This window comes from Hevea brasiliensis, chromosome 10 (assembly GCF_030052815.1).
Source record: "Hevea brasiliensis isolate MT/VB/25A 57/8 chromosome 10, ASM3005281v1, whole genome shotgun sequence".
Lineage (NCBI taxonomy): Eukaryota > Viridiplantae > Streptophyta > Magnoliopsida > Malpighiales > Euphorbiaceae > Hevea > Hevea brasiliensis.
Window position 1 is genome coordinate 7,585,253 of NC_079502.1, and position 24,488 is coordinate 7,609,740.

At 32.2% G+C, this 24,488-nt stretch overlaps 3 protein-coding genes and 1 non-coding gene across 4 annotated transcripts; 2 read left to right on the forward strand and 2 right to left on the reverse strand.

The window, feature by feature from the left end:
• The first annotated feature begins 253 nt into the window (after nucleotides 1-253).
• On the forward strand, nucleotides 254-5,770 carry LOC110643661 (probable methionine--tRNA ligase). The gene is made up of 14 exons (XM_021796119.2): nucleotides 254-393; nucleotides 482-626; nucleotides 1,713-1,866; nucleotides 1,970-2,125; nucleotides 2,221-2,451; nucleotides 2,586-2,729; nucleotides 2,991-3,081; nucleotides 3,237-3,343; nucleotides 3,416-3,530; nucleotides 4,380-4,498; nucleotides 4,588-4,653; nucleotides 4,751-4,879; nucleotides 4,974-5,114; nucleotides 5,221-5,770. The coding sequence occupies exons 1-14, from the start codon at nucleotides 270-272 to the stop codon at nucleotides 5,344-5,346; spliced, it is 1,848 nt and encodes a 615-aa protein (XP_021651811.2). The 5' UTR covers nucleotides 254-269; the 3' UTR covers nucleotides 5,347-5,770.
• Nucleotides 5,771-5,946: 176 nt separating this feature from the next.
• On the reverse strand, nucleotides 5,947-6,019 carry TRNAK-UUU (transfer RNA lysine (anticodon UUU)). Its single transcript has one exon. It is a non-coding gene; the product is annotated as a tRNA-Lys (tRNA).
• An 82-nt stretch (nucleotides 6,020-6,101) lies between these two features.
• LOC110643669 (uncharacterized) lies at nucleotides 6,102-13,481 on the forward strand. Its single transcript, XM_021796126.2, has 13 exons — nucleotides 6,102-6,300; nucleotides 6,380-7,085; nucleotides 7,573-7,657; nucleotides 7,784-7,873; nucleotides 8,070-8,143; nucleotides 8,517-8,601; nucleotides 8,711-8,800; nucleotides 9,241-9,371; nucleotides 10,423-10,504; nucleotides 10,582-10,629; nucleotides 12,487-12,559; nucleotides 12,674-12,777; nucleotides 13,123-13,481. The coding sequence occupies exons 1-13, from the start codon at nucleotides 6,123-6,125 to the stop codon at nucleotides 13,240-13,242; spliced, it is 1,866 nt and encodes a 621-aa protein (XP_021651818.2). The 5' UTR covers nucleotides 6,102-6,122; the 3' UTR covers nucleotides 13,243-13,481.
• Nucleotides 13,482-15,344: 1,863 nt separating this feature from the next.
• LOC110643673 (uncharacterized) lies at nucleotides 15,345-19,121 on the reverse strand. The gene is made up of 6 exons (XM_058129114.1): nucleotides 18,823-19,121; nucleotides 17,869-17,930; nucleotides 17,489-17,758; nucleotides 16,678-16,748; nucleotides 16,524-16,586; nucleotides 15,345-15,663 (listed from the first exon to the last, which is right to left on the reverse strand). The coding sequence occupies exons 1-6, from the start codon at nucleotides 18,927-18,929 to the stop codon at nucleotides 15,619-15,621; spliced, it is 618 nt and encodes a 205-aa protein (XP_057985097.1). The 5' UTR covers nucleotides 18,930-19,121; the 3' UTR covers nucleotides 15,345-15,618.
• Between the last annotated feature and the right edge of the window lie 5,367 nt (nucleotides 19,122-24,488).

Below are 24,488 nucleotides of genomic sequence, written 5' to 3' on the forward strand. Positions count from 1 at the left end.
TTGCTCAGCTACTGTTTTTCCAAAGTGATTGTGAAATGGATAAGAATCAATTCTCTCAACTACCCAATTTTCTAATTGGCAGGGACTTTTGTGAAGGAAACGCAAAACGCTTCCATTAAGACAAGCGAACAAAGCTATATTCTACTGGGTTTGGATTCCAGGGCTTGTGTTCTTAAGTAGTTGCAGATCCTTGGTTTGTCCTCAACATTTTACTGGGTCTGTTTTTATCGTTATCCTTCCGCTCTGCTGAAAGACTTGAAAACTCTAACATGGAAGATCAACAAGGAAGCAAAAATTTGCCGAAGCTTCCTATTCCAGGGAAAAGAAACATACTCATCACAAGCGCCTTGCCTTATGTTAATAACGTCCCTCATCTTGGCAATATTATTGGCTGTAATTATTTTGTTCTCTCCTTCCCTGTTTCTGTTTTATGATTTGTGAAGGGTAATTCTTGTATATTGAATATTGCTCGTGTTATCAGGTGTTTTAAGTGCTGATGTGTTTGCTCGTTATTGCCGTCTCCGAGGCTACAATGCTATATACATATGCGGAACTGATGAGTATGGGACAGCTACTGAAAATAAGGCTATGGAGGAAAATTGTACCCCTCAGGAGATCTGTGACAAGTAAGTTTTACAGATATTACGGAATTTTAGATTATAAAAAATAAAGAAAGAAAATGGAAATTGTTTAGTTGTGACTTGTAAGCACTTGGTAAGTTTATAGTGGATGATTATTTCTGATTCTGATGATTATACTTCAATCACAAAAGGCCTTTGATGGAAGAAACTGGGCTTCGGTTGTATGTAGATGAGAACTTGGAATCATATCAGTTGGTTTTTGAAGGAATTATCTTCCTGAAAATTTCTTAAAAGACTTCAGTGTTGTTAATTTTGCTTCCCATGATCCCATGCTCAATTTGAAGGGAATTTTTCCTGTGTCAAAGAATGCTATGCCTGCATTTTGGAGATAATAAAATTATTTTGAGTTTAACATAAATAGCTGTACTTAGACCAGGCCAGGAGCTGGTTTAGGCTCTAAACCAGAACTGGACCAGCTATAGGGGGCCGGTTTTGGTCCCTCTCCCAAGCTCTGAACCAGAAATGGCGGTTCAAACCATCAGTTCTGGCTTGATTCAAATCAGATTTTTTGTTTTTCAAAAAATAGGTGGTGGCTTTAGAAGGCACCATTTGGAACAAAATGTTTTCTAATTGAAACTGAAACCATCAAAACCAGAACTAGAATTGAACCAAACCAGAACCGGCTGGAACCATGGCCAACCGGTCCAGTTCCTTTTCATCCCCTAACCAGGTTCTGAACCACCGGTTCTGGCTTGAAACTGGCCCAGCCAGGACTGTCTAAGTGGACTTACCAAGAGCTACAGTGCTTGGGAAAGATGTTGCACTTGGATTTAGAAACAGTACATTTTCAGCTGACCTTAGGAGCAACAGGATGTAAAACGGGAGATGGTACTGTAGTTGTAACTGGAAACAACTTTGATAGTAAAATGGGACTCACTGAAGTATCATATTCTGTTTGATACCTAAAATTCTAAAAGATTATAATAATATCTATTGGTCTCACTGTGGATCTTCTGACAATCTTTGTTATTACCACATTTTGATTTTCTTACTGTAACACGTGGTTTTTTCTGCATAATGACAATTAGCTGCAGAACTTCTATTTTCTAACTTGCATTTCTTGCTTCTTAGATATCATGTAATCCATAAAGAGGTCTATGACTGGTTTGACATAAGTTTTGATGAATTTGGGCGCACATCGACTCCTCAGCAAACTGAGATTTGCCAAGCAATTTTCAAGAGGCTGATGGAAAACAACTGGCTTTCAGAGAACACAATGCAGCAGGTGTGTTTTAATGTCACAGCAGCAGAAGTTTCATCATGTGTTGCTGTATGTCCTTCAGTTTCACTGTATTCTACTATGAACTTGAAGTCCAATAATTATGCAGCTTTACTGCGATACATGCGAGCGTTTCTTAGCAGACCGGTTTGTGGAAGGTACCTGCCCAACACTGGGTTGTGATTATGCTTCTGCACGTGGGGATCAATGTGAAAAGTGTGGAAAACTTTTAAATCCCACAGAACTTAAAGATCCTAGATGCAAAGTATGAAACCTTGAACATATTTGTTCTTATACAAGAATAGTGTTCTCTCTCTCCTCTCCATTATTCTTTTTTCCTGATTCTTGTCTTGTCAACAGTTATGTCAGACAACTCCAAGGATTCGTGACACTGACCACTTGTTTCTAGAGCTCCCATTACTGAAGGATAAATTGCAAAACTATATTGATGAGACTTCAGTTATAGGATCTTGGAGCCAAAATGCTATTCAAGCTACATATGCATGGCTTAGAGATGGACTTAAACCTCGCTGCATTACTAGGGATCTGAAGTGGGGGGTTCCTATTCCACTTGAAAAATTCAAGGATAAGGTTGTCTTGTTTACACTAGAATTGACTCTCTTATAGTATAGCAGTATATTTTTCTAATTTTCTGCACCACGTCAAATTCATTATTTTTTTTTTTCAAATTGGTCATTTTTTTTCTCCAATCATATGGTTTTCAGGTCTTCTATGTTTGGTTTGATGCACCTATTGGATATGTATCTATTACTGCATGCTATTCACCTGACTGGGAAAAGTGGTGGAAGAACCCTGAACTTGTGGAGCTGTATCAGTTTATGGGCAAGGATAATGTGCCATTCCATACTGTAAGAATATATTGCATACATTCCTGAATTCATTTCATGTTACATGCAGATTTTTTTTTCCTTGTTCTCTTATTAATCTAGCTATTGTTAATTGATTTGTTCATTTATTTTAGACATAGTTAGAATTTAAAATGTTGGTATGAAACTGGTTCAGAATGAATTTTCATGAGACTGTAAAATTGGCATGCTTATGGGTTTATTTGGTTTCTATGCAAACAATTGAGGTCAAATTTGTGTCTTGCTGCTTGATATATTTTCCAGGTCATGTTTCCATCTACGCTTATCGGTACTGGGGAAAACTGGACTTTGATGAAAAGCATTAGTGTTACGGAATATTTAAATTATGAATCAGGTATTCCTTTCCTGTGCAGAAGTGGCTGGCTTTGCATAAACTATTCCTATAATGTTAGCTCATGGCAGTGATATGCAGGGAATGTTCCTTTTAAATGAAACCATGATGCTTTGATTCTTCAAAGCTTTTGATATTTATATTGCATGATGCTGCAGGAAAGTTCTCCAAGAGCAAGGGTGTAGGAGTTTTTGGCAATGATGCAAAAGATACAGAGCAGCCTTCTGAAGTCTGGCGATATTATTTGCTGGCAAACAGGCCAGAGGTGGGTTTTAATTTTTTTACTCCAACATTTGGATTTGTTGCTTGAAAATGTTGACAGATTTATTTTCCTCAGGTCTCAGACACAATATTTACATGGGAGGACTTTCAAGCAAAGTTAAATACTGAGTTGATAAATAATTTAGGCAATTTTATACATCGAGTATTGAGCTTCATTGCCAACACTTCAGGTTAGTAGCTTCTTGCAACAATCAAGTTCTTGAGTACCTTTTCAAGAGTTTGCTGGCTACATGAAAAGGTATAATTGTCACCTGGCAAACCTAGGTTCGAGTCCCCACTCCCCCATTCGCTAACTCAAAAAAAAAAAAATGTCAAGAAACATGCTTCAACATTTCTTATGTATGTTGCAAGATCTCTCTAAGTTTATTAGATTCTACATGGGAATGAATAGGACATTTTTTATCTAGCATTACTTTGTTAGCAAGTTTAATGGGATTTTAAGGTTTAATAATTTATGTTCTATGTTTTTACTCATGCCTCTCTAGTTCTTCAGTTTCTTTTAGGCATTGGCACACAATAGAGACCTCATTGAGTATCTTTTGGCTTGTAAATCTTTTGATGTGTCCCAGACTTCTGATCTGAACCCTGCAGAGAAGAGGAAGAGTTAGTGTGACACTGGAAGTGTCTCTGGCATTCACACTTGGATGGTAAAGTGAGTCACAGGGCTCATAGCTAGGAGAGAATGGAAATTAGAAAGAATAATCTTACCTGGGAACCCTGTCCATCTTATATATTTACTTTTATTTGCTCCCTACACCAGTGCTTGGTTTCTAGAAGAATCCAGAAGCCAGTATAGCTGGCCCCCTAGCTGTCTTTTCCTATTTCTATGGACAGATCACATATCGTCAGAGCATGCGTTTGTGTTATACTTGGGTTTGGCTACATTATCCTTTGGTATAGCTATAGTATTACCGAAGGATAGTGCTGTTTGGACTTAACATCTTTATTTCCTTCAGTATTTGATTCTTTACTTTCTTCTGTTGTTTATCACTAAATGTTTGAATTATAATTTTCTGCAGGAAAAGGATATGAAGCTGTCATTCCTGATGCTCCAGGGGCAGATTCACATGCCTTGACAGTAGCATTGGCAGAAAAAGTTGGTAACCAGGTGGACCAATATGTAAAATCCATGGAGCAGGTGGTTTCATTCACTGTTCTGTGACTTCACTATTCTGTGCTAGATTCTTTTACCAACGAAATAAACATATGTGCTCTGAGGTCATGTAGGTTAAGCTAAAACAAGGATTGAAATGTGCAATGAACATTTCTGGTGAAGGAAATGCATATCTGCAAGTAAGCTTGTAAAAGCTTTATATGTTTCATTGATATAATTACTGATTGTTCTGGCCATCTTTAAATCACTTGCTGAAATCTTAAACATGGCATGTAGGAGAGCCAATATTTTAGGATGTACGAGGAAGATCAAGCTTCCTGCTCTATTATTGTGAAAACTTCAGTGGGGCTGGTTTATCTTCTTGCATGTTTGTTAGAACCTTTCATGCCATCATTTTCTGTTAAGGTATGAATTAAGGCCTGCATTATGGACAATCTTAGATTGTGATAAATTTATCCAATGTTTCACAAGATATTTCTGTTTTCGTGTGAGACTAAAGGTGTTCAAGCTGCTTAAGCTGCCTCCTGAAACAACATTTTCACTTTGGGAAGAAAAAGATCTTGAGAGGGTACAAAAACCTTGGGAACTTATTCCTGCTGGTCAAAAAATTGAGAAGCCATATCCATTATTTAAGAAATTGGTAACAATGCCATATCAGTTTCTTCTTTTTGTAGCATACCTGTCGGCACTTAGCAGTTAGGTTGACAATTGCTAATCTATGCATTCATTTACATTTGGTTGTGTAGACAGACGATGAGGTGAAAGTTTTCAAGGCTAAGTATGCTGGAAGTGGGGGAGCTGATAGAGCAAAGATAGAAGAGGCGGCAAAGAAGATGACTGAGAAATTGAAGAAAATACATATTTCTGAATAAAAGAACTGATTCCTATAAATTGATATCTCATCATCTCATACTGCTGCAACTACATTTCTGCAACTAAGAAAATTTGTAAATAGCTATTACTGCCCGTCATAAGTAATAGAAGATGGAAGTGCTAATGCTGCTTGTTGACACCTCTCTACGGGCCACAGCTATTACCAGTACTAAAAGCATGAAACTATCAGCTTGGGGAAACATTCAAGTTCAACAGCTCCAGTGTTGACACATCTCTATAGCTCAATTCAGCAAACTCTGGTATTTAAATTATGTTAGTAAGAAGCTGCCGTGTGTAATCTGTAGAGTGTGCCAAGTAATGCCAAATAACACACTTTGTAGTTATGTTTGTGCCAAGTGGCACACCAATTTCTAATGATAAAGTGATCCTCCATAATTTTAATGTATGTTTTCCATTTTTTCAGCTATATTTTTATTATTAATTAATAATAATTAATATATGTTAAATAAAATTTATTAATTTTACTGAATGTATGCATACTATTATCATTAATTAATAATAGTTTAATTTTTTAATTCATAGCATTTCAGTGTAAATCTATGTTTATATGTAAATATTTTTAAATAAAATAATATTCACGCCGTCTGTGGGAATCGAACCCACGACCACATGGTTAAAAGCCATGCGCTCTACCGGCTGAGCTAAGACGGCTTGTTGATTTAATTACGAAATTTTACGATATACAGAAAAATGAGTGTACGTGCTATAAAGACAGTTTGAGCTCAAACCAGAAGGTCGTCTAGCTGCTTCGACAATGGCTGACATCTCAGAACCTCGTAATCCCGCCGAACCCTCATCTGAAATTTCGGAATCCCCCGAAACGCCACCGCAAGTTCCCGCACCGGATTTCGACCCTAAAACCATGCGTACCACAAAACCCGGATTGAAACGCCTCTTCCTCGCCGTCTCAGTCCTTCTCTCCTTCCTTCTAGGTCTTTCTCCTCTCTCTACACACTCTTATTCCTGTGTGATGCTTTCGCTGACAGTAATGCAATTTTTTTTTCTTTGCAGGTTTCCCGTTCTTGTGGAAATCAGTGGAAATCTACCGCTCACCGCTCCCATTTGAAGACATGGATATGCTTTCCAAGGAAATTGAATCGAATCCCTTGCAATTCCCATGCCAGTTCCAAGCCGTTTTCATCGATTCCAATCCTCAATCTTCTTTCTCTGTTCTCAATCCACATCGCATGCACCAGTCAATCCTTGCACAAATGACCAAACTGACCCCACAAACCCCTCAATGTGGTACTTGCTTTAGTAATTTCAATCTCTCTGTCACTGTAGACTTTATTGGTAGGGATTGCACCCAATCTCTCTCTGGTAATCCATCTTGCTTGTATAAATGTGGTACAATTTCTGCTGTTGGTTTTGATTTTGGTGATGAAGAGGGTGTTGATGATGTTTTGGAGTCTGTGTTGGGAGATCGTTGTTCGGGTTTTGGCGGGAAAGTGTATAGCGTGCTGGTGGTGAATCGGGATGATGTTAAGGGGGTAAGGACGGTGGTAGGGAAGTATCGGCATTCATGGATTGTGGGGAGGAACTTGGAAGCTGAGGCAATGGTGGAGAGAGTGGCAGAGATATTTGTGAAGGTGTTTGCCAATGGAGGCAGGGAGGAAGGATTGATTCCTGGGGAGTTTATGCCCGTAGGTGCTGATGGAAGGGTTGTTCTATCCTTTAATTTGCTCAATGCAAATCCACGTGATTGGATTTATGATTGGTAAATAAGCTTGTCATTTCTTTTTGAAAATGGAATTTAGATCACCGGTGAAATATTGAAACAAAATTTTCGTCAGATATTGGTGGAAATAGGAGCAATTATGGTAATTATGTATTTGTTTCTAATTTGGTAGAATCACCTTGGAAGTTATGTCAACATAATTTACTACTGAAAATTTTTCTTGTTTTTTCAAATCGCGTTTCACTACAGCTAGCTTGGATTATGTTTGTTTCATTAGGAACTGTTTTGTTTTGGAAGTACTATTTAAAGAAATAAACAGGAATAGATATCTCACTGACAAAAGAACTGGTGTGAATATTATACTGGGTATTATTTAGGGTAATAAGATAGCCAGCTTGTAAACTTTCTTAATTTATGATTCCAATTTCTAACTTTTAATTGGTAAAACATCTAGTAAAATTTATGGGACTTAGATATTCATGAAGTTTGTGCATTCCATTTGTCTTATACTCCCTTTTATTTGCAGGGATTTTCAGACAATAGATGAGACTTTGTTGGCCCCTGTGATTGAAGCATTAGGACCTATAGCCAACATAAGTGTGGAAAGCCAGGTAATAAATCATATCCAGTCTTGTGCAAAAATTAGTTTTTATTCAATTGTTTGTGTTATAGCAATTTTGTTGGTGGTTGTATCTAAAAGATTTTTTTTCCTTTGTAATGTTCTTTCTTTTGGATAGGTTCTGTACCATACACCAAAGTCCTCATTTTCTTCCTGGGATGAAAAGTTGGGCAGCTATATCTTTAGTGTGAACGATCTTCCTTTCTTTGTATGTTTCTTGTAACCTCCTGACAATGCTGTGATATATAACCAGACAAGTAGAAAACTGTGACAATTTTATTAATCTTAAAATATTTTTGTAACTCTTGGACGCTTAGATTCATTTATGTGAACTGGCTAACTCAATATCTAGATGAGAGAGTTCACAAATTTTTCTCACTAATCTTCTCAAATATTGTGAATAGGTGAACTCAAATGAGTGGCACTTAGATACTTCTATTGCAGCTGGTGGGCGATCAAAGATATTGCAATTTGTGGTGTATATTCTTTTTCTTTATTTCCTTTTGTTCTTTCAAATTAAAGCATTTGTCTTAGTAATATAGTGTGTTAATATATAGTGTGTTAATATTAGTTTCTGGTTCTTCTGATATGTGATGTGACCTAAAGATCTCAACATGTCTTTCGGTTGATTATATGTATTTCTTAAGGCAATGTTGACTAAGATCTTTGAGATCAAACTTTGATTTAAGCAAAGTTTCTTGTGGTACTTGTCATCACCTTTAAATTTCTGCTTCCGCCCATTATAGTGCTGTTAAGTCTTTCTTGAAATCTGCTGCTTTTATTAAAGGAGAAGTCCATCTCATTGAAAGCTGTTTACAATTTACATTAACGTTTGCCTGTTTTCTTTTCAGGTTTGTGCCATCTGCAAAGGAATGCCCTCTTCTTCTACAGCTTCCAAATGGACAGATTTCTGCAACAAATGGTTTTATCTCTCCAGTTAGTTATCATACCTTTGTTAGCTTCATATTTTTTTTATTAGCAAGTTCATTATTCTGGTGAAATCATTTCCTAATGCTACTGAATTGTTTCTAATGACTTAACACAGATGTGGGGAGGTATTATGGTGTGGAATCCATCAACCTGTTTAAAAGTTTCAGAAGATAAGCTTCCCAGGAGGCATATGATATCCACACAGGTTGAATGTTTTGTCCTAGAGTGTCCAGGTTTTTAAATGCTTAAAACTTTGTTTTACCTTGCCAACTTAAGAATAATTGCGGTATATCAAGTTCAGCGTTGGTCTTGTTTTAGTGAAACTTATTCTTTTTTCATTATATTTGTTTTATATTTTGTCAAGTTTGTATGATTTTGTCTTGGTTGCTAGTTGATTCATTCTCAATCCGGCAATAAAGATCAGAACATAAATATGTTTGCCATTTTGATGGTGTTCCAACTTTTTTAAAGGTGGAGGGTGGAGTTTAGAATGTGAGGTGTTAGGGGATTAGCATTAGTAGTTTATGCGGTCATCATTTATTATTTCTCTATTTGAATGGCTAGAAACTCATGTCCTATTAGTGTTGGTGGCTGCTATTAATCTATTTATGTTTCTCAAGTTTGATACATGCACATTGTGAACAGGATCTTAACAAGGTTTTTGAAGTTTTCATGGGTCAGTTCCGGCAACTTTTTGGTCTTAAATCTGAGAGTATTTATGTTGGTGCATATGGTGAATACAATCTATTAACTAGTGAAAGAGGCTTCACAGAATGGTAAGAAAATAGTCTTTTCACATGCATGTCTGATATAAGGTTCGAAATATGTTTTGACTACTAATAAGGAGTAAGGGGCTGTAATTGTATGTTAAAGAGAGTAGAATAAGAAGATATAGTTGAGATGAGCTAGATGAGGCAGTTAGATAAGTCAAATAGTTGTTAGAGTGATGGGAACAGTTAGTTAGGCAAGAGCAAGTTGTATAAATAACTGTTATGGCTGTAACAGAGGCTATCCAAAAAAAAACAAGATTTCAGTCAATTCTTCTCTCTAGATCTCTCTAAATCTTCTGCCCTTTCTGTTTCTTTTCTCAACCCAGTCTATTTTTATCTCTTTTTCTCCCTATTTATCTGTTTTGAAAGGCATTACGGGTCATGTTTGCTATGATGCTCATATTTGTTATCTATGAAATAAATTATTTAGCAATAATGATTTTACTGTGCCATTAGCTAAAATCTGCAAGCAGGCTCCAACTTGCCTTAGAGGAATTTTAAATCTAATTGGTTTTGTCAGAATGATTCACATTTATCACGTCACCTTGTGTCAAATGTATTGTTTTTGAAAATTACAAAAGGCACATAGGTACTTGCTTTTTTTCAAATTGAGTTTATATTCTTTGACTTTTAAAGTTTCTTATTTTTGTCTAGTTTGAAACAACTATTTCCCCAAGGTTACATATATTATACACTTTAGTCCAAATTTGTAGGGGCTAAAATTTTTTTTTATTTAAAAAGTGAAGGATTAAATTGTAAATACAATAACAAAAGGTCGAAAGGACTAAGGGATAAGGAACTTAAAAGAATTAAGGACCAATGTAATTCAATTTGAAAAAACTGGGAGCTTAATTATATTTTGCTGAAAAATGTGGGTTCTTTCTCCTGTAATATTCCCTGCTGTTTTCTTGAATTGTATGGCTAGTGCATTCCATTGAGCTTTTTTTTTTACCTTGATTATGGCTTCTTTTTTTTAAAAAAAAATAATTTTTTGTAATGTAAAATATAATTTAGCCCAACTTGACCATATTTCATACTGGTTATTATTCTTATGTAGGGAATTGGATGTCTTGTCAAGGCAGCATACTTGTTTTAATGTTCATTCAAGTGCCACAACCCTTGGATCTTTGTCTAGATTGGTATGCTGGTGCATTGATAGCATGGCACCTTGATTCAGTTTGATCCTTGTTAGAATCTGATAAATTTCTTCCTGCAGGTTCAATCATTACCAAGGATGATTATCATGGATGAGATAGGAAAGCAGGTCAGTTGTCAAGATGAATACCTTCTCTCCTTTTTTTTTTATTTTTTCCTTGCATTTTACATGCTTCAAGTCTGTGATTTTTGGTTCACTATTTTATATCTGATCCTGGAGCTTAGAGGATTGAGAACTTATTTTACATTCTTTTAAGCATTAAAGCATGAGACACTTCTTTTTTCCTCTCACATTTTTCTTTTTCACTTTTTCTGTATGTTAAGTTTTCTGTCAATTTCAAAAGATGGAATTGATCCTTCAACTGCAAACAAGGTGTCTAATGAACTTTGTTGTAAGAGGCCTGTTATGACTAAGGATCACAGTATTTTAGATAAATCATGTGAATTACTAGATAAATAGAACTCTTTGGGCTGTAATTGGATCCAGTCAAGATTAATGAATACAAACTCTCTCTCTCTCTCTCCCTCTTTTCCTTGATCTCTCTCTCTCTCTCTTCTTCTTCTTCTTCTTCTTCTTCTTCTTCTTCTCCCCTTTCTTCCGTTTCTCCCTCCTTTCCTCTGTTTGTTGTGACCAGGTCACAACAATTGTTATCAGAGTCAGAGCAGTGCAATCCTAAGGATTGTTTCTGAGCTCTTTCACTTCCTATATGTTCTCTCTGTTTCTTTTCTTCTCTATTTCCTCTCTTTTTTTCTCTTCTCTTTCCCTCTATTTCTTCTTTTTCTCTCCCTTTCTCTTCTTTTCTCATTCTCTCTTCTATAACCTGTTCTTCATTCCTCTCCTAACTAATCTGCAACAAGCAACCATGGATGATGAAATAACACACATGATTCTTTAGAATCAACTCAAAGAATAACATCTATTTTAATCCTTCAAGATGGAGACCTAACAAAATTTTGAAGATAATTGCAAGAAGTTTGAGGCGATTTGAGAAGAAAATTGATGGAGAATGTAAGAGTTTAATCAAGTGATGAAAGCAAGATGTCAACAAAGATTTGATAGTCCAATCCAAGAAACTGTTCCTCCCGTTGACAAGAAGGTTCAACAAGTGTGCCCACCAATCTTGAAGCCTTTGGAATGTTCCAAATTGAGAGAAGAAGAGCAGGGTCATGAACTTTTCTGAAATTTCCAATTTTATTATGGGAATGATGATCAAGACCTTGCCAATAATCTAAATTCTTGCATTGAAGAAGGGTATCATTAAGAAAATAAGTAACAAGGTAAATGCAATTTTAAAACTTGAGGAAATAGATCAAGTTTTGAGTGCAGCAGTCCAAGATGGTAAGATTAGCCAGTTAATTCATAATCTGGAAATTCTATATCAAATCGATAGGTTTGCTCTCTTTGGGAAAAATTTTGGAAAGGACAAAGAAAGATTTTGGTGGAAAAAGAACATGCATGCATTATGCTTATTGTTTCGAGTTTAAGTTGAGGGGCTATGATTTTGAGTTGTTATCCTTAGACATTATGCCCTTGAAAGAAAATGAGTATGAGAAGTGGAGAAGGAGGATGAAAATGATTCTATCATTGGAGAGGGAAGATGCACAGTAGGTGTTTGAAAAAATGCCTTACCAGTTGAATAAAATGGTTAAGTGCAATTTCAGCCATTTTAAAGTGCAGATTGGACCTTCACATCCAAAATGTTGCTGGGATGATATGTCTTTTATCCACTCTCGAGAACAACAATGGTTTCAAAGGGGAGTGTAATGTTGTGAGTGAGATTTTTGTTATGACTAAGGATCACAGTATGCTAGTTTTTGACATTTTGGTTATATATGAATTAAGACCTTTCATGCTGCCAGCGGTTCAGTCCTTTATAGCTTATTTCATAAGAATGTTTGAGATTTTTAGCTTCTATTGTAGGACCATACTAGAACTGAACGTTTGAATTGACACCTCTTTGAACAGGTGAAGTTCTCTCTGGAATCAGCAAAATTGGCTCAAATTAATTCCACTATTGGATTTTATGATGCTTCAGCTGGTATGTTCCTAACTCTACTTTGGCTAAATTTCCTTGTGACATCAAATGGAGCTTTGCTGTCTGAATTTCAACATATTGAGGCTAGGCTAACCATTAGAAAACTTGTCTTGTCAGTGTCCTCAAGGCAGGCAAGATCTTTGGCAGAAGATGCCTTTTTCCACCCATCCATTATGTCTGTCAGCTACTACTCGTTTGAGCATTGTTTTGCAGTATACTCGGTATGTTTTGCAAGAGCTATTTTATTGCCATTTATATGAAAGAATTCCTGAAAGCAGTCTGTAGTATATAATTAGATATAGCTTTGATATAGATGACTTGTAAGGGATTCTGATTGATTCAATGGGCATTACATTTCTACCTGTCGATCGTTGGGCCAGTATGAAAGTGTGAAAATCATGTCAATATTTTTTTTCTTCAAGCAATCTGGTTTTCCACCCTCAGTATTTTCTAAATAAAAGTATGTTCATGAGCGCATAGAGGTCTGCTGAAGTGATTGTGTTGCAGCTAGGTCTAATGCAGTAAAACAACTATTCTCACATTATGTGTTCTTCCTGTTTGAGCAGCCCTTCTTCCTGCCTGTTGCAATGCATGTTCTCCTTGCGGCTTTAAGAGAATGGAGAAGATACAAGCAAGAAAATGCCAAGTACTTACTGTGGAAGGCTAAAGTAAAGGTGGTGCCTTAGTTTCCCTGAACATAATTTGAAATGAAGGTGCCAGTAGTTGGAGAAGATGCTTGATGACACAGAAGAAGCAATTTTTGGCCACCAGGGGACTGCATTTTTGAAAGATACATACTTTTGCTAGCTTGTATACATTATTTGATGTTGTTTCAGAGGACATCAGAATTTTCTTGGCATCATTGACAGTGGCTGGTTCATTATACTGAGGATTCACGAACTAGTTTTTGGTTCCTTTTGCAGTATCTCTCTCTCTCTCTCTCTCTCTTTTACTTAATATCAATATTGGGAGTCTTGTTCACTTGTGGAGAAAATTGGGATAGTTTTCTTAAAAAGTTTTTTAAGAAAACTAAAGTTTCATGTTTATGTGTTGGAGAACTGAAAATGATGAAGAAAATCCCTTATCTGTGAAAGGGAAGAGGAGGAGGGCATGTCTTGGGCTGCACAAGATGCTTCCCCTCAGTTCGCTGAAAATTTATTGTGGATGGCACTCAACATTCACAACTTTTCTAAGAAGAAAAGGGCTACTTTCTGCCAAGCAGTAAATTCAATTAGCGTGGCAAGGTGCCTGCGAAAATTCGAATTTCGCATGCCTAGACGCAGCGATGGAAATAGAAGTGTACAGGCTTCAACTTCTACAAACATTTTTTTGTAAAAACCTAACATCCTTCCTCCAAAACAGGCGAGTTATCTTATGTTTCAAAATGCTCTAAGTTCAATGAAAGCCAATATGCATATAACAATCTTTCAGGATCTCATATCGGCATGTCTATGAATTATATAGAAATAAAAATTTTATTAAAATTGCTATGATTTTAATAACAGTTTATTCCTATCCTTGATTTAGTTATGCGTGTGTTTTGTTTGACCGAAAGAAAAAAATAAAGAATATGAGTGTATGTTCAATACAAATTTTCACTTGCATCGGCATTGAACTGGCTGATAATAAATTTATGTTATGGAAGACCCAACTTTGAAAATCTGTCTTTTACCCCTTCCAAATCTTCCAAGAGCTCTAATGATATTTACTTGAGCTATTTCTAAGAATGCAAACAACGGTTTGGTTTCAAACTGAAGAATTGAAAATCAAAGGAGAGGATAAAAACCAAATCGAATAGAATTAAAGAGATCAATCAAATTGAAATAAAATTGATTCATTTTGATTCCATCTATTGGTTTTGAAATGTGATTTTGCTTTTACAAATGGGTTTCTGATTTTCAATTTCATTAGTGCAATAATATCAATTTTCAATTTCGACAAAGCAACAAGAGTCGAGACCACCATTTTAGAAATCAACCATTTCAACAAACCATAAGCAACAATTTCAACAACTGACTAGGGCAATCAACAAAAAATTCAACAATTCATCAATACACAACCAATCAATAAAAAATTCACAATCAAAAATATATTTCACCAATACCAAATTTACAGGCAATGATTGTGATGGAAAGGCAGAGAATGAAGCTATTTCATTGAGGACACGAGGAGAGAGGAGAGGAACATATGGTGAGTAGAGAGGTTAAGAGGTTGGAGACTTGTTGATGCTGCAATGGTGAGCCAGGGTAGCAGGCGATGCCACGACTAGCGAGAGTTAGGGATTGCAGGTGAAGCGACGCCGTGAAGGTGGGTTATGGTCGCTGGTAACGCTGCGACTAGCCAGGCTGAGGAGTTGCGAGCGAGGCAATGCCGTGATGGTGGGCTGGTCTAAGTGCACCAGATCTCCTACCTGTTTTCTGGCAGTATTGCTCTGATGGGAAGAAAATAAAGGGAAAAATCGAAAACTTGAGAAAGGAAAGAGAACATAAAAAATAAATCTCATTGAGAGGAGACACTGGGAAAGAATTGAGAGGAAAGGAACATAAAGCAAAGCAGTAGCCCTAACTTACAAAACGCACAACATTGAATTCAGTATGATTTTACCAAAAATTTTACAAAAATTAAGTCAAGCTAATTAAATCGATTTTTCAAAAATTAAAATCAAATTGAATTTCTTATTTATTTCAATTAGATCAATTATTTCGATTTAAATTGAATTCAACTCTCCTCTAGCTATTTCATAACCAGACTATGAGTTCATACTAAATACCCTGGAAGTACCCAAAAATAGCAAATAGAACATAGAATTTCATTGATCTAAAAAGTTCCTACTACTAATAAAAAAAATAGAGACAAAGAAGAAGAACCTATGGTTGGCGCAAGTTAAAAATTCAAAGGTTTCATATCTATAATGAGCCAGTTAGGCCACTTTCAGCAATGAACCAAAGAGAAAAACCAACAGGGAAAAATGTTACATCCAGGCATATATCAACCACAACACAGCCCTGCTAACTGGACTGTCAAACCATAATACATGCAAGTATGCACTTCCCTTCCCAATATCAGCCCCTAGATTCCAATGCCAAAATTATCTTCTTTCTTGGGCCCTGAAACCACCAATGAACCAAAAATGAGTTAGGCATAGAAGTGACAGGAAGGGAAACAATGAAAACCACAGGTATGAGACACTTAATCTGGAAGACGAGTAGAATTACATCAAAGCACACTTGGTTATCATGCAACCAAAGTACTTTCCAATTTCTAGCATTCTAGACAAAAATTCACACCGAAGTGGCTAGGTAAGAACCATGTTTATATCAATCATTAGACAAAGACACTTGCTCTCCAAATTGCAAGTAAGCAGATGAGACAGACTCTTGGGTAGGCAATATATTTTTTGATGATTAGGCATGTGAAAAAGGGAAAAAAGAGAGGAAATTTAATTATCTTGATATTTTATTTGGCATAGTTCATAACAAACAAATCTGATTTAGTTAGATTATTTTAACCACTATAAGCTAGAAGCCCAGGGTTGGAGTGCCTATCCTGTGGCATAGAATGCAAGGAGCTAAAAATCTACATCCCCCAACCCATGGAATATATGTGCACATGTGTTCATGTATGAGAAACCCATGCTGTTCAAATAATCCATATTCCAATTTTGTTTCAAAATTTTGATGATACAATTACAGACGTATTGATGAGTGTTCAACTGGTCTTCAATCATAATGAATAGGTTAGGATAAGTCTAATTGGCGTTGAAATAGGTTAGTATAAGTCTAATTGGCATTGAACTTCTTGATATTGAACAAAGATTTGAAAAGTCAAGTTTGAACTTTCATATTTCTTTAGTTCATAAAGAAAAGTCCTAGCCCTTCATCAATAAAAAGAACAAAAACACATTGATATATGAAAATGCACCACAAAAGATATGCATGTCATGTCTGAGAGACAAGCTTAAGTTTACCATTGGTATTCCTATAGCCTTGAGATCCTCATCATTCATGTGAACTAGAGCTGTCATATCAACCTGTGGAGAGTAAAAATAAAATAGGCAAGTCCCTGAAGATAATGAACAGACTCAACAAAGTACACATATTTACAGCACATAATTTACTTACTTCCTCAGCTTGAAAAGTAATGAGATATTTTTCAAGGCCTATTGATTGCAGAAAACCTTCTATTGAAGTATCTGCCTGCACCAAACATGTAGAACTTAGAGAAAAGAAAAGGAAGCGGCAGCAACAAGTGCATCTATGTGCAAATGCAATTGTATTTTGGCACCAACGTGATAGTTGTAGCATCGTTCCAATTTAATTCCTTTCACTAAAAGGACCTACCTCCCTCCCTCTCTCACACACATGGTAAAGGCACAATGTGAGGGGAATGTAAAAGCTTACAAATATGAGCTCTTCTACAGTTAAGACACAGCATGAGAGAATTGTAAAAGCATATGAAAAATCATAAATGCATCAAATAATCAAAAAATTGCATGTCTTTGATAACTTTTGTTTATCTATTTTGATGGAGTGGATAAATTGCATATCTGTAAAACAACCTTCAACTTTGATACAAATGCTTGAGATGCTTTTCAAAAATAATAGGTTCACTACTTGCTAAACTCACTACTTTGCAGTAATCTCTTTTCACTCGCAACATTAGCTAACCAGTTGTTCCCCTTTTTCTTTAATTTTTATCAAAACATAAACTCCCAAGTCATATGTCCAAATTCACATTTTTAGGTCACAATCATTGTATATACATAGAGAAAAATCGTTAAAAAAGAAATCTCGTAAGACAACCAGTAACAGAACTGTTTTTCTAACAGATCATTTGATTAAGGCAGCACATTATGATTTACATGAACAAAACAGAAGATGTGTAACTAAGATAGCTTTTCGCAAAAAAATTGGAGAAAGAAAATTTTGACACATGCCTTTTGCTGAGACATTTTTCTAGGAGCCACCCTAGCAACCTTTTTAATCTCTGGCTCGGAAGCTTCAACTGCAACACTTCTCCTAGCTAGTTTAGCAGCCTCCAGTTTCCTTCTAGGTGGATCAGCATTCACTGGTTGTGAATTCATAGTCCCAGATAGCTTTTCACGTAAATCCCGCATGCCTGACCCCTTTCCAATTTGTGATGATTGTGGAAGAGTCTTCTTTTGAAGCTTCAGTCGAAGATCTTGACTACTGACTTTGCGATCTTCACAAGCCATTAACAAAAAGTCAAAAACCAAATATAGTTTATTTAGTTGCATCCAACAATAGCATCAATTTTTAGTTGCCTGTGATTTTGTCACAGTCAATCCATACTTGAAGAGCGTGGTTCATCCTCCTCATAGAGATCATGTTCCCACTTATCATCTTCCCTCTGCCTATAAAACATATGGAATCAACTTGTTAATAGAGTTTTGACCTCACTAAAACAGGAGCAGTAAAGGATAATGAATAAACAATCTAGAGTTATAGAAGTGGAATACCATGTGATAAAAAGGAAAATTGTACACCCTTATAACCCAAAAGCACATGCCTAAACTTGGAAAGCAAATAGCAACACATACGCAACTATAAAAAGCATACATATATTCAAATATAAGACGCATACTCTCATGGTACTGTTCTTGTAGCTTTCAGCAAAACTTATGACATGGCTTGCATAATGAACAAATTTAAATTTGCAAATAAGAACTACAAAATGCTTTCACCAATGCAGAACCTTCCACGACAGAATCTACTGCTCTATTTGGTGATGAAGGATGTCCATCTCTCATCTATCGTATGTTAAAGAGATTCGAATATCAATCCCAAATTAGACAATGTCTGAGTCAAATAGCTGTGACCAATGAAAAAAATACAGGCGAATTTGAATGTCATGTACTAATGTTCAGCATACTAAATAAAAAGCTAAAACTCATGAGTACCCTGCAGCATTCTTTAAATCTATATTCTATGGCATCACACGGAGGGGGAGGGAGAGACTGGGGAAGGCAAATACATCGATATATCACCTAGAGAAACTCAATTCTCCTCAACGAAACAAGCCCACAATTTGAAGTTATAGAATATCGAAGTGAATGGTTCCCAATGAAAAATGCGACCTAGAAGAATTCTCCTTTGATAAAATTGAAGAAAACAAAACAAATTACCAAAATCAAATTTCACACAACCAAGCGAACATTGAGAATCGGCAAAAAAGCCAAATTACAGTAAAGGAAAACAACCCAGAGAAGGAAAATGGAAGTTGCAGTGATTTCCGAAAGTACAGACCTTTTTCCAGTAATTTGCCACCGGCGAGTAAAATCTTCGGTAGAATTACCATTAAGACGCTCCTTCACCGACCTCTTCCCTGCAGCCTCCACACGATCAGCATACATGTCTCTGAAATCGTTAAACCCTAACCCTAACTGAAGTATTGGAATTGATTTTGCGCGGCTCGGAATGGATGGGAGAGAAAAATCAAAGCCTTAACCCTTCATTGTAGGGGTAGAGGCACACACTAGTAATGAAAATGCTCTAATTCTAAGCCTTTTGGAATTATTGGACGATGCTCTGACAATTTTTTTTTTCTTTTTTATCATACTTTTATTTTAAAAAAAAATAAATAAATAAATGAGAGAAATTATTAATATTTAGATTTTTAATCTTTTATATTTTGCACCCAAAAATATTTTATATTTTCAAATATATTATAAAAATATATTAGACCATAAATTTTTTCCCATATTAAAATATTTTATAAATTAATTAAGTATGAAATTATAAATAATATAAATATATAAAGTGATAAATTAAAATTTAAAATACATGTAAAAATTTAATTTTTTTAATCATTAAACTTTTGATTAATTACTTTACATGGATCAATAAAACATGACATATAATAGTATTGCATTCATAGAAGGATAAAAATAAATAGAAAAGAAATTTGTGCATATGAAAAATAGACAAATGTGATATAGTTGGATTAATTTAATTAAATTTTAAGTTTTATATATAAAATGAGAAACAATATTTGTGGGTTGAAAAATATATATAATTTTTTATTTCAAAATTTTTTTTATAAAATTTATAATCTATTTTAATATAATACTCTCTCTATTTACTTTTATCTGTCATTTTTTTAAATTATTTTATGTATAATTATATGTTATTTTGAGAATACCAATGAGTATTAATTATATTTTTTTAAATTTTACTCTTATCTTTACTAAATACAATAATTATTTACAAAATTTCTTAAAATTTATTTTTTAATAACTTTTTTAATTTAAGTAAAATAAAAAATATCTTAATCAAATTAATAAATATTTTATTTTAATTTAAAGTTACATTTATTTCACATAAAATATTTTTTATATTTTTTTAGTGTTTAAAACATTCAGAAAAATTAGTCAATAAAAATATTTTTTTAGTCATTTTTAAATAAAATAACTTTATTTTAAAAAAATATTTTTATTTTTTAAATTTTAATAATTTTATTAAAATATGAATTATCATATATACATAAAATAAAAATATATTGTTAATTTAATATTATAATTAAATAATAAAAAATATTTTTATAAAAAATATTTTTTATTATTTAGTTATAATATTAAATGAAAAAATATTTTTTAAAATAATATTTTTTATAAAAAATCATTTTTTAAATATAAATTATTTTTTTAAAATAAAACAGAATTTAGATGAGTTAATTGCTGTGAAAAAAGACAAATGCAAATCAACGGAATGAATAATATATATTATTTTATAATATTTTAATAGACAAAATACTTATTTAGGTACTTAAAATTTGACCTAATAATCAAATAAACTTTCTAATTATTTTGAAAATAAATAAATTCATCAACTATTTAGTATGAATTGTATAACCCTAAACTTAACAGAGTTACACGGCGTTTAATATGAAAATTGCGTTTTCTCCATTTCCTTGCCAAGTGTCAACTATATTATGTTACAATTTTCATTTATGGCAAGGCTTTTTCTTTTTCTCCTTTTTCTCTAGTCTTTTATCAAATATTGAATTAAGTCAGTCAAATTTGACTCCACCATCCTTTTAAAAAATATCTTTTTTTTTTTGAAAAATAATTTAATTGCAGTAAAATTTTAGCCCAAAAATAGATAATTTTGTTGAATAAAACTTTGCATCGTTTGAATATTTAATACTCATTAAATTTATATATATTTGATAATTTTTAACTCAAAAGTTAATTTTCGAGTTAGATTCAAATTACGAAAAAAAGTAAAAAGCGTCTGTAATAAAATATAATATTACTTGAATATTTTACATTATACCCTTTTGAGGATTTTCAACTTATGAGTTAATTTTTTATTAGACTCAAAGACTATATAATTGATATATTAAATATAGTATTTTGTTTCTTTTATAATTTTTAAATGATTTTTTTTTCTAATATAGCTTATATATATATATAGTAAAATTAATTAATTAACTTATAATTTGAAACATATATTAATTAGTCTCTGTAATTTGATTTTGTTATCTTTTTAGTCCCTCTAATTCATTTTTTATACTAAAACTATTTTGACATTTTCCCCCTCATTTTCTTTATCTTTTTCATCTTTTAATAAAAAATAGTATAAGTGGTTTAAGTAAAAAGATTAATTTTTTTCTATATCTCTACATAATTAAGGCAATAATCTAGTAAAATTATTTTTAACTGAGAAAATATAAAAATAATATCTAATGAAATAAATGAAAATAATTTAACAATTTTTTAAAAATGCAAATTTATTTTTATTCTCTACGCAATAAAATTTTTATCTTCATCCAATAATATATTTTTCCAAATATAAGGACTAGTTATTTAATTTACTAAAATAGAGTGATCAAATAGCATTATTTTTTAAAATATTAAAATTGACTAATTAATTTTATTAAAATAAATATACTAAATAATAATTTAACTGACATTAAAATTTATTGACTAATTACAGATAAATTGACAAAGAATTAAATAGTTTAAAGAAAAAAAAGAAATAAATAATACATTTTCGTCCTTTTATCCTTTTTTCTATACATTTATCATTAATGATAAATGAGAAGACCTTAATATGCTTAGGATAAATTATCATTTTATTATTAAATTTTATCACTATAAACACTTTTATTCCTAAATTAATATTATTAATTTTTTTTCTAATTTTAATAATTAACCAAAAATGTTTGAAAGTTTTATTAAAACAAATAAATTTTATATTTAATTTGTGCAATGAAGATTTAAGTTTTTAATGCGTGAAAATGAACTTAAAAATATTCAAATGTAAATATCAAAATAAATAAAAGAATTAAATAGAATTTTTTGAAATTATTATTTAATTTTTATATTTTAATAAAATTAATTATTTTAATAATAATTGGCAACGATGGTGAGAGATTTTATTTAAAATAAATTTTATTTTAATAAATAAAATTAAATAATTAAAATAAAATAAATACATAAGTTGATACCTCGAGAAAGTGCGGCGGAACGTGTGACGGTTAACGAAAGAAGACGACGTCAAGCGAGGCATTACTGTTGCTGCATTTCGGCCAGAATAAATGACAGCATTTCTAACTGGCTCGGCTCACGTTTTAGGTTTAACGTTGCTGGATTGGGGCTTGGTCAAAAGTCCAATCTAACTTTTCAATTTTTTTTATTTTTTTTTTCAAATTTCAAAAATTGATAAAATATTCTTTAAATTAAAAAAAAAAATGAAAATTTCATCAAAATTTTTAATTTCATTTTTGTAGAAACCCTTGAAAAGTTAGGTCATCACAATTTTTCCCAACTAACCCTAACGCTTATAAGTATGATCTGTTTAGTGTTGTTGTTAAATTTATTATTAAAAAAATTATTTTTTAAAATATATTAATTAAAAAAATAATTTAAAATTAAATTTAATAAATTTTAATTATAAAATTATTAAAATAATAAAATATTTTTTTAAATTATTATTAAAAAAAATAATTTCAATCCTTCAAACTCAAAACCAATCAGATATTGTGAGTATATGTATGAATATACATATATGTAATTTCACCAATTCCATTTCAAATTCCATTTCAAATTTCACAAATTCCATTTTTATAAAAATTCCATTTCAAATTTCACCAATTTTTATAAAAATTGACCATAAAATTATATTTCTAAAAATAAATTTTATTTTTTTAAATAAAACAGATAAAATATGTAATTTAATTTAAATTCATGAATAAAATTAAATTTCATAAAATTTTGTGAAATTAAATTAACCAAACATAGTCTAAGGGCTTTTTTTTTTTTTAATGGGTCTATTCTATAGAAAGAAAAGTTGGAGAATGACAACTGAATATAATTATAAGCAAGTAGAATTATAAGAAAATAAAAGTCCCCATAGAAATAAATATTATTATTTTATTATAAATCCCTTTTCATAAGAAATGAAATAATTTATTTATTTATTTTCTAAGTAAAGAGATTTATAAAATTACTATATTTTTATTATTATATTTATACTTAATATAAAATTATATTAAAAATAACTATTTTCACTATTTTTCGCTACATTTCAAAATGTTCATTGAATATTTTCTACATAAATTATTATTATTTTTTATTTCCCTTTTTTTTCTTATAAATATCTCTCTCTATGTATATAATCGATGTGCTAGACACTTCTTCTGTCTAAATTTTATTTCCTAAATTTATATTTAAAATTAAAAGAAAAGGGAATCTCAAAAGAAAGAAAATAAAACAAATATATTGTATTTTTTAAAAGTTTTAGAATCAAATTTTTAGAAACATAAACAAGCTTGTTGACATCCTTATTGCAACTATTATTAAGAGAAATACATTTTTAAATATATTAATTAAAAAATATTAAAAAATTATTTAAAATTAAATTTAAATTAATAAAATAAAATTTGTCAAGTTATTGTTTTAACTACATCTTAAATATAATTTTTTAAAAAGTAAGTTTGGCCTTTCAATTTTTAAATGATTTATTTTAAAGAAAGTTAGAATAAAAGAATTTAATTATTTTTAACTTAACAAAATTTTAAAATAAATAAAAATAAATATAATTGTGTGAGAAATTCAATTGATTTTTTTTTTATTGCAAATAATTTATTCAAAAAAAAGTCTTACCAGGATAAGTGTCAAGAACTAATGGGGAAGGGTCAATATTAACATCAACCTTCCTATACCCAAGGTCCCAAGTCATACGCAGGCCATCAATTAACGCGCGAAACTCGCCTTGCATCGAGTTACAAGTACCAAGTCTAACAATAAAACCAGAGATCTAATATTCTCTGCTATCACGAAGAACACCTCCCCCACCTCCTCTACTTGGATTCCCCTTCGAGCTCCATCAACATTAAGTTTAACCCAATCATCTACCGGAGGGTTCCATGAGGCCGCAACAATAGTTTTGTATTGTTGGAAGTAGACAACCAGGCCGATTAAAATTTTTAATATTGAGTAAAATTCATGATTGTATTTTTATTTTTTAAAATTAATTAAATAATCCTTGAATTTAAAAAAATACACTTTAACTCTTTTATTACATTTTACTCTCTTTTTAACTAAAATTACTTTGAATCTCTTATTATAGCATTTAAATTTCTCACATATTTATATATAAGAATATAATTTATTATTTAAAAATTAATAAAAACATAAAAATTATATTCAAGACAAAATGATAAGGAACAAAGTATATAATAATTTAACTAAAATATTAAAATATTATGAAACTAAAAGAGTTGAGAATAGTGTAATTAGATTTTACAAGAAATAATAATGAAAATTTAAATATTGCTAAATATCAAAAGGATTTTAATAATTTTTATCAAAAAAAATTTTTTTTTGCTCATTCTATTTTTTTTTTATTTTTTATATTCCACACTTAATCTTGAAAGTGTTAAACGACTCGTACTTTACTTATTAGTT

Coding starts and splice junctions, on each gene's coding strand:
- LOC110643661 (XM_021796119.2), top strand. CDS start 270: ATGGAAGATCAACAAGGAAGCAAAAATTTGCCGAAGCTTCCTATTCCA. Junction 1,867..1,969: donor CAGAGAACACAATGCAGCAG/GTGTGTTTTAAT, acceptor ATAATTATGCAG/CTTTACTGCGATACATGCGA. Junction 2,452..2,585: donor TTGAAAAATTCAAGGATAAG/GTTGTCTTGTTT, acceptor TATGGTTTTCAG/GTCTTCTATGTTTGGTTTGA.
- LOC110643669 (XM_021796126.2), top strand. CDS start 6,123: ATGGCTGACATCTCAGAACCTCGTAATCCCGCCGAACCCTCATCTGAA. Junction 8,801..9,240: donor GGCATATGATATCCACACAG/GTTGAATGTTTT, acceptor CATTGTGAACAG/GATCTTAACAAGGTTTTTGA. Junction 9,372..10,422: donor GAAAGAGGCTTCACAGAATG/GTAAGAAAATAG, acceptor ATTCTTATGTAG/GGAATTGGATGTCTTGTCAA.
- LOC110643673 (XM_058129114.1), bottom strand. CDS start 18,929: ATGTATGCTGATCGTGTGGAGGCTGCAGGGAAGAGGTCGGTGAAGGAG. Junction 17,759..17,868: donor GGATGAACCACGCTCTTCAA/GTATGGATTGAC, acceptor TGGCTTGTGAAG/ATCGCAAAGTCAGTAGTCAA. Junction 16,587..16,677: donor TTACTTTTCAAGCTGAGGAA/GTAAGTAAATTA, acceptor TACTCTCCACAG/GTTGATATGACAGCTCTAGT.